This window comes from Hyaena hyaena, unplaced genomic scaffold, assembly GCF_003009895.1.
Source record: "Hyaena hyaena isolate Hyena2069 unplaced genomic scaffold, ASM300989v1 scaffold_558, whole genome shotgun sequence".
NCBI classification, from domain to species: domain Eukaryota; kingdom Metazoa; phylum Chordata; class Mammalia; order Carnivora; family Hyaenidae; genus Hyaena; species Hyaena hyaena.
In genome coordinates this window covers 892,776-908,202 of record NW_024081188.1, presented here as the reverse complement: position 1 = coordinate 908,202, position 15,427 = coordinate 892,776, and the positions used below count along the sequence as shown (strand labels likewise).

General features: G+C 35.9%; 1 protein-coding gene across 1 annotated transcript in view; it reads left to right on the top strand.

Moving 5' to 3' along the window:
• The first annotated feature begins 179 nt into the window (after window positions 1–179).
• RAD17 (RAD17 checkpoint clamp loader component) overlaps window positions 180–15,427 on the top strand; it is a 34,087-nt gene continuing 18,839 nt past the window's right edge. The window contains exons 1-9 of the mRNA XM_039256051.1: window positions 180–311; window positions 1,598–1,701; window positions 4,653–4,907; window positions 5,421–5,504; window positions 9,208–9,361; window positions 10,053–10,189; window positions 10,901–10,953; window positions 11,032–11,157; window positions 11,250–11,319. Coding sequence (XP_039111982.1) covers window positions 296–311; window positions 1,598–1,701; window positions 4,653–4,907; window positions 5,421–5,504; window positions 9,208–9,361; window positions 10,053–10,189; window positions 10,901–10,953; window positions 11,032–11,157; window positions 11,250–11,319 — 999 coding nt within the window. The 5' untranslated portion in view covers window positions 180–295. The remainder of the gene's footprint in view (window positions 312–1,597; window positions 1,702–4,652; window positions 4,908–5,420; window positions 5,505–9,207; window positions 9,362–10,052; window positions 10,190–10,900; window positions 10,954–11,031; window positions 11,158–11,249; window positions 11,320–15,427) is intronic.

Sequence of the window (15,427 nt, the reverse complement as noted above, 5' to 3'; positions counted from 1 at the left end):
CTAGTCACCGATCACCGGTTACCTGGCCTCCTATAGCACGTTTTCAGTGCATTGTCCCAGGCTAGAGCACAGGTCAGGTCCGCGCTTCGCGTCAGGCAATGCGGTAGATGCCTAGGTCACAGGCGCCGTGGGCGGCCGCCCTTCTGCCTGTGTCGCGTAAGCGCCGACTGGTCTAAAAGGTCCCCGGGAGGCGGGACTTCTGGGAGGCCCGGCGCTGCGCCCGGGTAGGGCCAGGCGGTTGCCTTTCCGCTGGAGGAGAGCTTGGGCTCCCCCGCTCCTCTCCGCCCACGAGGGGATGCAGCTCCCGGAAAGTAAGGCTGTCGCGGCTGCGGCTGTAGTATATATGTATCTTAGAGCCTCGAACTCATCTGTGCCTTAACGCCTTCCCGAGCCCTCTTCGTTCCTCTCGGCTTGCCCGTCCCATTTGGAGATGAGAGGGTGGGGGTGCAGAACTCTGGCCTGGGGTCGGGGCATGCGAGCGCATCTCGGCTGATTAGTAGCAGTGACGTTTGACGAGTGTCTGGTCTTAGTGTCCCCCTGCAGTGTGTGTGGCGGGGAGTGGGAGGGTGAATAGAAATATTCTTGGAGGTCTTTTCTATCTCTGACATCTCATTTCAGGAAACTAGCATCCATCATCTGGGACAGTTATTTTCTTTTTTAAAGGAAGTAATTGTCAGTCTTGTTTCCAAAGACCAACTGGAGTCCTGATTGTAAAAACAGTCTGCATCTTTTATTTCGACCTGCCAACTATATTTATTCAACAGCTGCTTTTTTCCACCTAACTACCTCTGAAAGTCCAAAGTAAAAACGTCTCTAATAGTGAACAGTTTGTGTGTGTGTATGGTTTGTTTTCTCGTGATGGAAGCTTTTACACATATAAACTGTGCGTACATCCAAACCGTAAAGCCTAATACACTTTCCAGTTTATAAGTTTGCAGACCTTAACACTTTCCAGTTTATAAGGTTGCAGATCTTTAAAAAAAAAAAAAAAAAAAAACTTTGCTTCTAGCTAATTTAATATTGGTGAATTCACTAGTTTATATAAACATTGAAAAATTATTAAAGTCGGAAAACACAGTGTTACCCCCAAATTTCCTAGTATGTTTAAGTAAGGAAAACAGAGTTGTTATTCGGTTAGATTTAAAGTCTTTTTCCAAAATAAGTGAAAGTCTGCATTTGTTATATGGTCAGTGTTATTGAAATTTTGTGGGAGGAAAAAAAACTAAAACCCTGTAATGGTAACTTAAAGTGAAGGAAATTTTAGTTTTCAGCATAAAAACTACACAAATAGAATTGTCTCATTTTTTTCTTACTGATAAAATGTGAAGTATGTGTTTTTTCTGTTTTCTCTAATATATTACTGAGTACTTGTGAAAGACTATGTTTAATACCACAAGTAGATTATTTGATACTGTTAATAGTAATTGAAGGTACACTTTATTGTAGCGTTTTGACTTCTTCATCTATATTTGCTATGATGTCTTTCACTAGTTCTTGAACCTTTATTATACTGTTGATTACACTGGTATATGTTATTATACTTCTATTTTACAGTTTTTCCTATTTTGATTTTTTTTTCCTTTTTTTTCCCCTCTAGGTGAAGTATACTTTAATGTACTACAGGTTGTATACTACGGATGGGAACTATTAAAGCTTATAATGTCAAAAACTTATCTTAGACCAAAGGTATCTTCCACAAAGGTATGATCCGCTAAAATGGCCATGTAATATTTGTCAAAAAAAAAAAAAAGGTATATGTATATGTGTATGTTCTTAATGACTTATTATTGACATCAAAGTAACAATGTCCAGTATCTATAATTAATGATCTAAAAATTGTGATAATAAGTTGTGAAATGACTAAAAGCACAACCTTAATTTTTAAAAAGTGATTATAATCTCAATCACAAAGAAAAGGCTGAAAACTCTTGAATGAAAGGTCAGTAGAAGAAAAAGAAATACATGAGTCATAGTTAGTGTTAAAGCTGAACAACAAGCAGTGCCTCGTAGAAATCATGTATTATAGTGTGCCAGTTCTCAGCAAGGCTAGTTGGTAGAATAGGATGGGGATCAGGTGGTATCATACTCATTTGCAGGGTAGCTATTTTCTAGTGGTGGTTCTTATTTTTTTCTGATCATAAGTAAATTATTAAACTTTGTTTAATAATTTTTCTCATTTTTTTCAGTAAATGGGGGTCCACATTTATGTAAGAAATAAAAGTAAAATTTATAAGTAACATGCAGATTAGAATTATGAGATTAAGGGTGCCTGAATGGCTCAATCATTTTAAGTCTCTGATCTTGATTTTGGCTCAGGTCATGATCTCATGGTTCATGAGTTCGAGCCCTTCAGTGGGGCTCTTGCTGGCAGTACAGAGCCTGCTTGGGATTCTCTGTCTCGGGGTGCCTGGGTGGCTCAGTCGGTTAAGCGTCCGACTTCACCTCAGGTCATGATCACATGGTTTGTGGGTTTGAGCCCCACATTGAGTTCTGTGCTGACAGCTCAGAGCCTGGAGCCTGTTTCAGATTCTGTGTCTCCTTCTCTCTCTGCCCCTCCTCCACTCATGCTCTGTCTCTCTCTGTCTCAAAAATAAATTAAAAAAACAAAAAAGGGATTCTCTGTCTCTCTTTCTCTCCCCTTCCCCGCTCCTATGCACTCACACAGGTGTCTCTCTCTTTCTTTCAAAAATAAATATACATTTATAAAAAAAAGAACTGCAAGATCAGATTTGCTATCAAAAAGTTTACTATAGCAGATGATACTTTTGCATGCTCTTAAAAATACAAGAAAAGAGCCAAAATTGTAGTACTACTGACAGTCTTCTGGAGAAGAGGAAATTAATTAGGTGACTATGACTGAATTTTTTTTTTCCAGGGGTCTTCATTTCTTTACCCACTGCTGATAATATTTCTGACTTTTCATCCTTAAAGTGGGAATGAAGTGTGACTTTTATTCCGAAAATACTTCTAAATCCCAACTTGGTTTTCCTTAGCATTGCCTAATATATTGTTCCCAACTATGAGTATTCTTCAAGGAAAATATACCTTAAGTTCCCCCTTGTTAGCCAGGGAATGTCAACCCCCCACCCTTTTTTTTTTAACGTTTATTTATTTTTGAGAGACAGAGACAGAGCATGAACAGGGAAGGGGCAGAGAGAGAGAGAGAGAGAGACACAGGATCTGAAGCAGGCTCCAGGCTCTGAGCTGTCAGCACAGAGCTCGATGCGGGGCTTGAACCCAGTAACTGCGAGATCATGAACTGAGCTGAGTCAGACACTGAAGTCAGACACTTAACCAACCATGCCACCCAGGCGATCCCCTTTTTTTTTAACTTTTTTTTTTTTTTTAACATTTATTTATTTTTGAGAGACAGAGACAGAGCAAAAACAGAGACGGGGCAGAGAGAAAGGGAGACACAGGAAGCCAGGGAATTTCAAAAGCCAGGTACTAAGCTAGGTTTTTCTAGATTTATACTGTAGGAATATTAAGAAAATATCTTAAAAATGTTAGTTACTAAAAAAAAAAAACTTTTTAATACTCTTAAACATTTTTAGTCTTTTCTTAAATGTTTATTTATTTTTGAGAGAGCAAGAGCTCATGAGCGAGAGAAGGGTGGAGAGAGAGACACACACAGAGGATCTGAAGTAGGCTCTGCATTGTCAGCACAAAGTGTTTTGTGGGGCTCAGTCTCACGACTGTGACATTATGACCTGAGCCGAAATCAAGAGTTGGATGGTTAACCAACAGAGCCACCCATACAACCCTAAATATTTTTAGGTTTAAATTGCTTAATTCATCATTTCTCTCTGTGTATACTTATAAAGGATTCTAAAGAAAAGGTAATAATGGAGGGAAATGTAGAAAGATCAACAGTTTCTATACCAGAAGTGCGTGAAATAGAATTCAGTGATTTTCCTGTTCTATTCAAGTTCTGTTTTCCTGATCTCGCGGCTCATGAGTTTGAGCCCCACGTCGGTTACTGTGTGGGCAGTGCTGAGTCTGCTTGGGATTCTCTCTCTTACCTGTCTCTCTGAACCTCCACTACTGGTACTTTCTCTCTCTTTCAAAATAAACTAACTTAAAAAAAAAAAAACCCAAAATAATTATTCATAGCACCAGGATTCTTAGACTATACCTTCATAGAAGTTAAAGCTGGTAAGGATTATTTGGATATATGCAATGGCTCTTAGTTTGTGAATGTATTTAACCTGGTCAAGGCAGAAGTATCACTCTTCCTACAGTTATACATGGTTAAAATAGTATTTTATTTCCTTATTTAGTTTTGCTTCTTTTTTAGTACATAATTTTAATATTCTTGTGTTAGTCTACGAATAAGTTTAAGAATAATCAGCCTATTCTATACTGGGAATATTATAATTAGTAAAAAGAGTTAAGTTTGTATTCTATGTTCCTTTATATAGCATTCATCATTATCCTGGTTAAGTGGACAAGTAGACATTTTTACCTAGCATGAAGTAAAAAAATAACTAATACATACAAAGCCAGTTTTACTTAAAGAATTAAATTAAAAAAAAAGAATTAAATTGTGAGATTTTTGTTTGAAATATTGCAAGAATGTGAATGTATTTTTTTTGTAGCTTACTTATATAGGGAATAGAGGCAGAAAATATATTTACATTTCTTTTTTTCAGGTAACAAACTGGGTAGACCCATCATTTGATGATTTTTCAGAGAATACTGGCATCTCTATTACTGCCACATCATTACGTGTCAATAATTCAAGTCACAGAAGAAAACATGTGCCTTCCAGATTAGAAAGTAATAGATTTCCAGCTAGAAAAAGAGAAAAACCACTTTCTTCAGAACAGATTTATGGTCCAGAAAATTCAAAAGACTATCTATCTGAAAATGAACCATGGGTGGATAAATACAAACCAGAAACTCAGGTACTAACTAGAATACAAACAGGTGTATGTAATTTAATTTTAGGAAGGAGAGGAATGTGCATTTTCAGATGACTACTCATAAAAATCTGAATGAATTAGAAAAAAAACAAGAATTCTAGGTTTTTTTTTTAATGTTCTGTGGTTCAGCATTTCTCAAGTTCTCTGAAGTTGTACCATTGCTTATTTGTCTTGGATTTAATTTAACCCCAGCATAGAATTGATCTGTTTATTTTTTCTTAAATCTAATATCTCTCTTTGTTTATTCTCCTCCCAAAATGTATTTGAGGATTTAAAAAAATTTATAAAATTACAAACCTGCTCCAGATTTTCATAAAATGGTATCAGCGTAAGAACAAAATGTTTCCATAACAATTTAAAAAATTAAGTGTAATAAGACTTTTAGTTACCTTGTATGTTACTTGTTTGCTACTTTTTTCATTAAAAATGCTTAATGTGTGCTAATATACCAAAAATCCTGAGTTAAAATTTTTATTTTAAACTTGAAATTTTTAGCATGAACTTGCTGTGCATAAAAAGAAAATTGAAGAAGTTGAAACCTGGTTGAAAGCTAAGGTCTTAGAAAGGCAACCAAAACAGGTAATTTAATCAGAAATGTGTTTTCAAATATATTCACATCAAATGTTTCTCCAATTTACAGTTGGTTGTAAGAGGTTAAACTTTTATGATGACTTTGTTCATTAAGTCCAGATCACATTACAATAAAAGTCTCTGATTTACTGCTTCGAGCTTCACAAAAAGACTCAGAGACTTTGAGTTTTCTCCTTTCCTTGTACCTCTTTCTCTCACTTATGTCCTCGTAAATCATCCTAAAGCTTAATAAAGCATAATAAACAAGTTAGGGTGCTAGCATGTTTAGCATATCAGATTATCTCATGCTGAAGCAAAGAAGTAGATTACGTATTAGTTTTTGTACTAAATATAGCCTGAAACAGTCATTCATTTTAAGGCTGATTTTTTTGTTTCACTTCCTAATTCTGTAATTAATCCTGGCTTCCAAGCTAGAATATTCTTTCTCTCTCTCCCTTTTTTTTTTTTTTTTAAATGTTTGTTTATTTTTGAGAGACACAGAGTATGAACAGGGGCGGGGCAGAGAGAGAGGGAGACACAGAATCTGAAGCAGGCTCCAGGTTCTAAGTTGTCAATACAGAGCCCGGCACAGGGCTTAAACTCACATACTGCGAGATCATGACCTGAGCCAAAGTCAGACGCTTAACCGACTGAGCTACCCAGGCACCCCTCTTTCTCTCTCTTTTTAAACTTACTTTATTTTGAGATTTTTCAAACATAAAATAAAATAATAAATGATTACTCATTGGCCCATAAAATACCCATCATTTTTGCTCTTAAGTATTTTGGAGTAAATTATACATAGATGACATTTCAGTCAGACTTTTAGAAACATCAGTATGCCTCTTTCTTAAAAGTAACATTTTCTTAACTATATTACTGTGTCTAACAAAATTATAATTCCCTAATGTTATCTCATGCTCATTTCATATTCACATGTATCCATTTATCTGCAGAATGTCATTTACAGCTGATTTGTTACAACCAGGATATAATCAAGGAACACCTATTGCATTTGATTGTTACTCCTCTTACTTAGGTCTTTTAAAATCTAAAATGGTCCTATTTACCTTCTCTTTTTCTCTAAGACATTGTGAAGAGCCCAGGCCTGGTGATACACAAACTCTCCCATTCTAGATTTGTCAGGTTCTTTCCTCTTCATGATGATTAACTTGTTCTTCTATCCTGCATTTCCTGTAATCTGGAAGTTTGAATCAAGGATTTAATTAGACTTAATTAGTTGAACATTTTTGTGAGAATACTTTTTAGTTCATGGTGTATGTTTTATATTGTACCATTTGAGAAAATATGTTTGGTTTTCTTGCTGTCTTTGATTTTTTTTTAATGTTTTATTTCTTAGAGAGAGAGAGAGAGAGAGACAGCATGAGTAGGGGAGGGGCAGAGAGAGGGAGATACAGAATCCGATACAGGCTCCAGACTCTGAGCTCGCAGTCAGCACAGAGCCCTATGCGGTGCTCGAACCCATGAACCGTGAGATCATGACCTGAGCCGAAGTCAGACGCTTAACTGACTGAGCAACCCAGGCGCCCCTTGCTGTCTTTGATGTTAAGTTGGATCACTAAATTAAGGAAATGATAGTCAAAAATCTTCACTGTGAGAAGTTTCCCTTGCAACTGCCACATAGTCTATGGGGAAAAATTTTGACAGTGTTAAAGGTCCACTTCCCCAGCAATCTTTCACTGAAATGCTTTAGCATCCATTTTCAGTCTTTGCCTGAATCAGTTACTTTGTTAAGATTATGAAATGGTGATTTTTAAATTCTACTTTTCTATAATTGTTAGCTAACAGTTTTCTGTACAGAAGTTTGCCGTCGTTAACTGGGGCTATATAGTTACCTTTAAATACAGTTCCAGCTGGAAACACAGGATAAATTTTAATTCATTGCCTTTAATTTTCTCTATCTTCTGTGAGTATAGATTCTTGAGCAGTTTCCCTGACACGCTTCTTATATCCAGGCATTTTCTTAGCTAGGCTAATATTTTTAATGATCACTCTGCTTTCTCACCAGTACCTTTTTAATATAAACGTTATCATGTGCTAAACCTACCTGTGTTACTGTTAATACTCTAATGAATTTAGGTATATGTGTGTATATGTTGGTGTTTTGAAAATATTTCCTCTACAATTTTAAAAGCTTCTTCCCTCCAAGAAATTGGACTCTTATCAATCATATACTCTTTATTATACAAAAGTCCAGTGATGTCAGTAATTACAAGACATTTTTATTCAAAGAAAATTTTGATGACTTCTGCATTTTTCTGTGGGCAAGCTAAAATTTTTTCTTAAATTTATTGTAAGTACTTCAAATATTTGCTGAATTTAATTTTTCAGGGCAGAATCTTTCCTTCAGGATATAGTAAAACTATTACAATGTGATGGAAATGTAATGTATATAGGGGATATAGTCAATAATACTATAATAACTTTGCATGGTAACATGACAGTTAGACTTATGGTAATCATTTTATAGTGTATAAAATATCAAATTATTATGTGTACACTTGAAACTGATAGGTTATGTCATTTATACTTCAATTAAAAAAAAGAAAAAACTCTACTATAACATAGATGATGGGAACGTTAACAAAAGTCTTTATGTTTAATGTTCTGATAGGAGACTACCTCCCACTTCTCTTACTGGAAGCAAAGCTTTTGCTCTGTGGCTGTGCTCACTGTATCATAAAACAAGACACTTAACTTTACTACATAAGAAAAATACATGGGTGCCCATGCTTGATCTTCTTCTTTATTTAAAAGTAATCTGTTTGGAAGTAGTCAGTTCTCATTACTTTACATTAGGTATGTCCTGTAAAGTTACCAAAAACGATTAGTGAATACTGAATGCTTCCTGCACAATCTTCCTCTGGCCACATTTACATCAAGTCATCAGTACACAACCTTGTTTTCTAATTGTTTTCATTTAAAGATACCATAGTTAGTCCATATTATTGAATCGTTAAACTCAAAGCTGATAGCACTATAACTCATACGCTTACTCGTTTTAAAAAATATGACTGGTTCTCTTCTGGAGCCAAGTACAAAAGCCCTTATTGATACTAGTTAGTAAAGATAAACAGTAGAGCAAGGATTACAGTCCACCAGGGGATATAGGAAATCGTCCCCTGATATTTTTTTAGATTTAACTTATTTATCTGATTGATAATATGAGGAGATATTTCTATTGCCTACAACCTCTAGTCTCTCTTTAGAGTTTTAACTCTGGAAAATAAGTTTCTTAATATACATTCTTAACGAATTTGATATCCAAACTAAGATCTTTCCGTAAGTAATTATACTTATTTAATGCTAAAGCATATAATTGAAAGAGAGGTCTATATTGATTGAATTTTTGAATTCAGGCAACCTCTAAAAATACTTGTTTCAGACATTACCTCCTTAATCTAGCTGATGTTTAGTTGTTTTAATTTGGCTGCTAAGTAGACCTCGGTAGGAACATAATGCAAGAATGGAAGAATTATCAGAAGCTAGGCTTAAATTTTAGGAGATAAGACTATCATATTTTATCTAAAGTTGGTATAATCCAGCAAGCATCATTGTAAAATGTAGTCACCTTATACCAGAAATTTAGTAAATATTTATAGAAATAATTAATATTTAGAAAGAAAATTCAAACAATACTCTAGCCTTCCAGTGATTTTGATGTTTTATTAATGTTTGTATTTGCTTTTAGGGTGGATCTGTTTTATTAATAACAGGTCCTCCTGGATGTGGGAAGACAACAACTCTAAAAATACTATCCAAGGAGCATGGTATTCAAGTACAAGAGTGGATTAATCCAGTTTTACCAGACTTCCAAAAAGATGATTTCAAGATGTTTAATCCTGGTAAGATATGCTGTGAAGGTAGTGAAAATAGTAGGAAAAGTCTCTGTTTAAAGGAGGTTTGAAACAAACTCCCCATCGATATTCTTGAGATTCCCAAGATCCTTTTGGGTATGTGTTTTTGAGAGTAAAATATATGTTGACACTCCTGTGCTAGATTGGCATCTGCCCACGATTAATAACTTCATAAAATGAGAGTAGCAATCGAAAGAAACCGTATGAGAGCATTTTCTTTGATACTTCCCAGTTTTAGAGAGCAGTGATTTCAGAAGAGGGGAAAGTTGCCTCCAGTAGAAGAGAATAGGATTCTTTGAGGATTAGGTCTAATTAATTCATAGCCAGCACACATTTTGAGTGTCTTCATTGTAAAGGCAAAGACATAAATGTTTTTTTACCAGTTGTGTGACCATTATACTGACAACTGTGTTCTGAAGTTATTTAATTCCATATTACGTTCATTGGTATAGAAAATTCACTGTGGTGCATGATGACTTTTGTCTTTTGAAATGAATATCCTATTTTGAATTTGAACAGTTTTGCCTAATTAGAAAAAAACCTACAATGTTTTTTGAGCTCTTTTCATGTATATGTGAATGTATTCAGGAACATATGTGTGTATATTAGGTACTTATGTGTAATGCTGATGTGTGCATAATTTGTTGAGAGTATAAGTGTTGAATATGTTTTCTTTCAGAATCAAGCTTCCAAGCATTTCCCTATCAATCTCAGATAACACTTTTTAAAGAGTTTCTACTAAGAGCAACAAAATATAACCAACTACAGATGCTTGGAGATGATCTGAAAACTGATAAGAGGATAATTCTGGTTGAAGTACGGACAAATTTTGAGATCCTGCTGTAACTATTGAGTAAATAATTGCAAGATATATCTTATCGACAGTGGCATTAACTCTTCTCCATAGTATTAATAGTGGTAAAATATAACGTAAAGGCTCTGTGATAGCAGAAACCTCGGGTTTTTTTCAGTAAACTTGAATAGAGTAGCTATCAGCTGATGAACTTTAGAATTTTAATGACTCAAGTGTGGAAAAAGCAAAAAATAATTTGAAGGGTGCCTGGGTGGCTCAGTCAGTATAGCATCTCACTCTTGATTTCGGCTCAGCTCATGATCTAGCAATTCTCAAATTCGAGCCCTATGTTGGATCTGTGCTGACAGTGCAGAGCCTGCTTGGGATTCTTTCTCTGTCTCCCTCTCTCCCTGTCTTTCCCCTGCTCACATTCTCTCTTGCAAGATAAATAAATAAATTAAAAAAAAAAAAAGAAGGATTTTGGAAAATGATGTCTTAGTGAAAATAACTGTAACTGCTAGTGACCCTAAGAAATTTGAAATGAAACTTGGGTTTCCCATTGATGATTTTACTGGTGAGGACATTAGCTTTTTCATGTTTTCCTTAATTTCCATATAAGTTCTAGTTACAGTACATTGAATAGGTAACATTTTTTCCCTAACTTGGTAAATATAAATCTGAAAATAAATTTACACAAGAATAAAACTAAACTGGTATTTATCATTTTTCAATAGGATTTACCTAACCAGTTTTATCGAGATTCTCATACTTTACATGAAATTCTCAGGTGAGTTTCAGTGAAGTTTTCTCAAACTGAATTAGATGGCAATAGCTTAAATTTCAACATTGCTCTGCTTTATTTTAGGAAATATGTGCATACTGGTCGGTGTCCTCTAATATTTATAATCTCTGACAGTCTCAGTGGAGATAATAATCAAAGGTTACTGTTTCCCAAAGAAATTCAGGAAGAGTGTGCTATATCAAACATTAGGTAAGAATGAAATTCTTGTAATGCTGGCAGTCACAAGTTATATTTTAGATTAATCGTCTCACCCTTACCTTTCTTTATAAAACTTTTGACAGTTTTAACCCTGTGGCACCAACAATTATGATGAAATTTCTTCATCGAATAGTGACCATGGAAGTTAATAAGGTAAATCTCTTAAGAACTGATTACTTTGAATCTTAACATTTTAATTATAGAAAGCCAGACTTTCAGAGTTGATGCACATATTGTCTCAGTTTTAGAATTAAAATATGTTACTACATTTGTTAGGCCTATCACTCTAGGAAAGGCAGGAAATGCTGGTTTAGAAATCTGGGGGCGCCTGGGTGGTTCAGTCAGCTAAGCGTCTGACTTTTGACCTTGGCTGAGGTCTTGCTTGGCATCAGGGTCGTGAGTTCAGCCCTTTGTTGGGCTCCACACTGGGTATGGAGCCTACTTTAAAAAAAAAAAATCTTTTACCGTTTTCTACTATTAAACCTCGCTTTCTCTTTCACATTGAAGTAAATAGTCCTTTGCTTGGCTTAATGTTCCAAACTGTGTCTGTTATCAAGAGACTGATTCCTGGCATCTAGGTACTTTAGTCATCAACAGTCCGACTCTACATTTGTCCTGCTGTCAGTTTTTTTTAATCTGATAATATTTCTGTTGTAAGAAACATAAAATTTACCATCTTAACCATTTATTTTTTGATATTATGGAAGTATACTTGATGTACAACATCCAGAAGTTTAAGGTATACAACATACTGATTTGATACACTTAACATATTGCAAAATGATTACCACTGTGGCATTCCACAATACCACTTCTTTTTTGTGGTAAGAATATTTAAGATCTACCTTCTTAGTACCTTTAAAATACTTAATACAGTGATATTAACTATACTGTCTTAACCATTTTTAAATGCACAGTTCAGTAGTATTACGCATATTAACATTGTGGTGAAACTGTTGTCATTTTTAATATGTTTTTTTTAATTTTTTAATGTTTTACTTAATTCTGAGAGAGAAAGAGAGAGAGAGAAAGACCGTGAGCAGGGGAGAGTTAGAGAGAGAGGGAGACACAGAATTTGAAACAGGCTCCAGGCTCTGAGCTAGCGATCAGCACAGAACCTGACGCGGGGCTCGAACCCACGAACCGTGAGGTCATGACCTGAGCCAAAGTCGGATACTCAACCGACTGAACCATCCAGGCGCCCCTTTTTTTCTGTCTTTGAAATCAACGTTATGTTAAAATCAATTGATAGAACTTCTCTCAGCAGCATGCTTCTAGGAGGAACCTACTGCTACAAATCAAGTAGATCTTAACTGAAATGTAAATTTTTTTGCACCACTTAAATCATAGAAACTGAGGGAAATTTTCAAGGGAGAGGTTGCTTTGGGGATTAAACAAAATTATGTATAAAGAGCAGTTAGCTGAATAAATAAAAAGTATTATAGTTAAGAGTTAAAAACAAATGTAGTCCAATAACGGAGCAACTATTTTAAGGAGGTATCATGTCATTAGTGTTTTGAGAATATTTAGTGACATGGGAAAATATGAGTTAATCTATTTAACTTAATGTCAAGTTAAAAATACTAAGGTGCAAGGGGCACCTAGGTGGCTCAGGCAGTTAAGCATCCGACTTCAGCTCAGGTCATGATCTCTCTCACCTTTTGTGGATTCGAGCCCCACACTGGGGTCTGTGCTGACAGTTCAGAACCTGGATCCTATTTTGAATTTTGCGTCTCCGTCTCTCTGCCCCTTCTTGGCTCAAAAATAAACATTAAAATAATAATAACAAGGTGCAAATTTATAATGGTAACAATAGAAATTACATCTTTGGCTCTTAATATATGTTCAGTACTAGGCAAAGTATTTTTATATACCTTATTTTATTAAACCTCATCACAGCCATACAAAATTGGTACATAATACCCATTTTATGGATAAGGAGACAGCTTTTGGGGGGAAATAACTTGCATAATTTCCCACAACTATTAAGTATCAGATAGGTTTGAAGTTTTGTTCTGACTCCAGTTCACTGTGCTAAAACAAAGTAATTTTCAATATCAGAATGCACGTTAAACCTATACATACATACATACATATGTAGAGAAAATACATAAAAATGCTGAGTGATTAGTTCTGGATGGTAGGATTACATGTGATTTTTTTTAAATGTCTTTTTGAGAATATACATTCTCTACTAGGGGCATAACTACATATTATAGTTTTTAAATACTCTGTTTACTAAATATCAAGAACTAATAAAAATATTGAACATAAAGCATCTTACTGCATTAACTCAAATATTTTTAAAACTAAATCAGCAGGGGCACTTGGGTGGTTCAGTCGGTTAAGCATCCTACTTTGGCTTAGATCATGATCTCATGGTTTGTGAGTTTGAGCCCTGTGTTGGGCTCTGTGCTGACAGCTCACAGCCTGGAGCCTGCTTCAGATTCTGTGTCTCCTTCGGTCTCTCCCTCTCCCCTGCTTGCACTCTGACTTTCTCTCTCTCAAAAGTAAACATTAAAAAAAAAAAAAAACCATCATTAAATTGAAAATGGCATTCACTTTAGCAAGTTGTGTTAGGATAGTAAAAAGATACCATGGGGGTGCCTGAGTGGTTCGATTGGTTAAGCATCCAGCTCTTGGTTTTGGCTCAGGTCATGATCTCCCAATTTGTGAGTTTGGCCCTTTCCGGGGGCTCTGTGCTGACAGTGTGGAACCTGCTTGGGATTCCCTCTCTCCTTCTCCACCCTCCCCTGCTTACTCATTTTCTCTGTCTCAAAAATAAATAAACTTAAAAAAGGAGAGAGAGATAACATGACTTTTTGTTATGTGGTTAGTATGCTGTACTTTAGATAGTTGACCTACAAGAATGTCAGAACTAGTATACTTCTTGGGGTGCCTGGGTGGCTCAGTTGGTTAAGTGACTTTGGCTTGTCATGATCTCACAGCTCATGAGTTTGAGCCCTGTTTCAGGCTCTGTGCTGACAGCTCAGAGCCTGGAGACTGGTTCAGATTCTGTCTTCCTCTCTCTCCGCCCTTCCCCTACTTGTGGTCGGTCTCCCTTCCTCTTACAGATAAATAAACATTAAAGGAAAAACTTTCTTGTTTTTAAGATATTTAAATTTATTTTTTGTTTTTTTAAGTTTATTCACTTATTTTTGAGAGAGAGAGCGAGCACAGGCAAGCAGGGGAGGACTGGAGAGAAAGAGCAAGACTCCCAAGCAGGCTCCTTGCTGTTAGTTCAGGGCATAATCTCACAAATCTGTGACATCATGACCTGAGCTGAAATTAAGAGTTGTATGCTTGACCACTGAGCCACCTAGGTGCCTCAAAATCTTTTTAAGTAATCTGTATACCCATCGTGGGGCCTGAACTTACAACCCTGAGATCAAGAGTCTCATGCTGGACTGACCGAGCCAACCAGGTGCCCCTTAAACTAGTTTACTGTAGATATTATTGTCGGTAATAATAACATCACAGGAGCAATAACCAGCACACTTCAAGTCCTTCAGACTTGTGTAATATGAAATGTTAGGATGCTGTCTGGGGTCTCCAAGGATGATAATGATGTTATAGCAAGATTAAGAGTTTAATCTCTGGCATTCTTCACCTCAGTTAATTAAATTTAGAGTGTTGACATCTTTTTAAAAAAATTTTATTTTTATTTTAGAGAGAGAGCTCCAACAGGGAAGAGGGCCAGAGGGAGAGAAAGAATCCCATATCCTAAGCAGGCTCCTTGCCCAGCATGAAGCCTGACGTGGGGCTTGATCCCAGAATTCTGGGATCAGAACCTGAGCCAAAATCCAAGAGTCAGATGCTCAGTCCACTGAGCCACCCAGGTGCCCCGAATGTTGACATCTTAAGTGATCTAGTTACAAGAATGTTGACTATCTTAGGGTTTTTTTTTTTTAAGTTTAAATAGATGTTTCTCTAATTTTATAAGAAAAAAGTCTTTTGTCTTTTCCGACATCATTAAGCATGAAAGTATGATCATACATTTCAACCACAGTTGGATATGCAGAGTAATTAGCATGCATGGTATTTCCTTCAGCTACCAAGGATCATGATTTTAAATTATATTTCCTTTTTGGCAGTTAATCTGTACTAGAATTTTTCAAAAAGAAATACTCTTAAAATATTTAAATTTTATTTTTACTTATTTGTTAAAAAAATTTTTTTAGGGGCGCCTGGGTGGCTTAGTCGGTTAACGTCCGACTTTCGCTTAGGTCATGATCTCGCGATTCGTGGGTTCGAGCCCTGC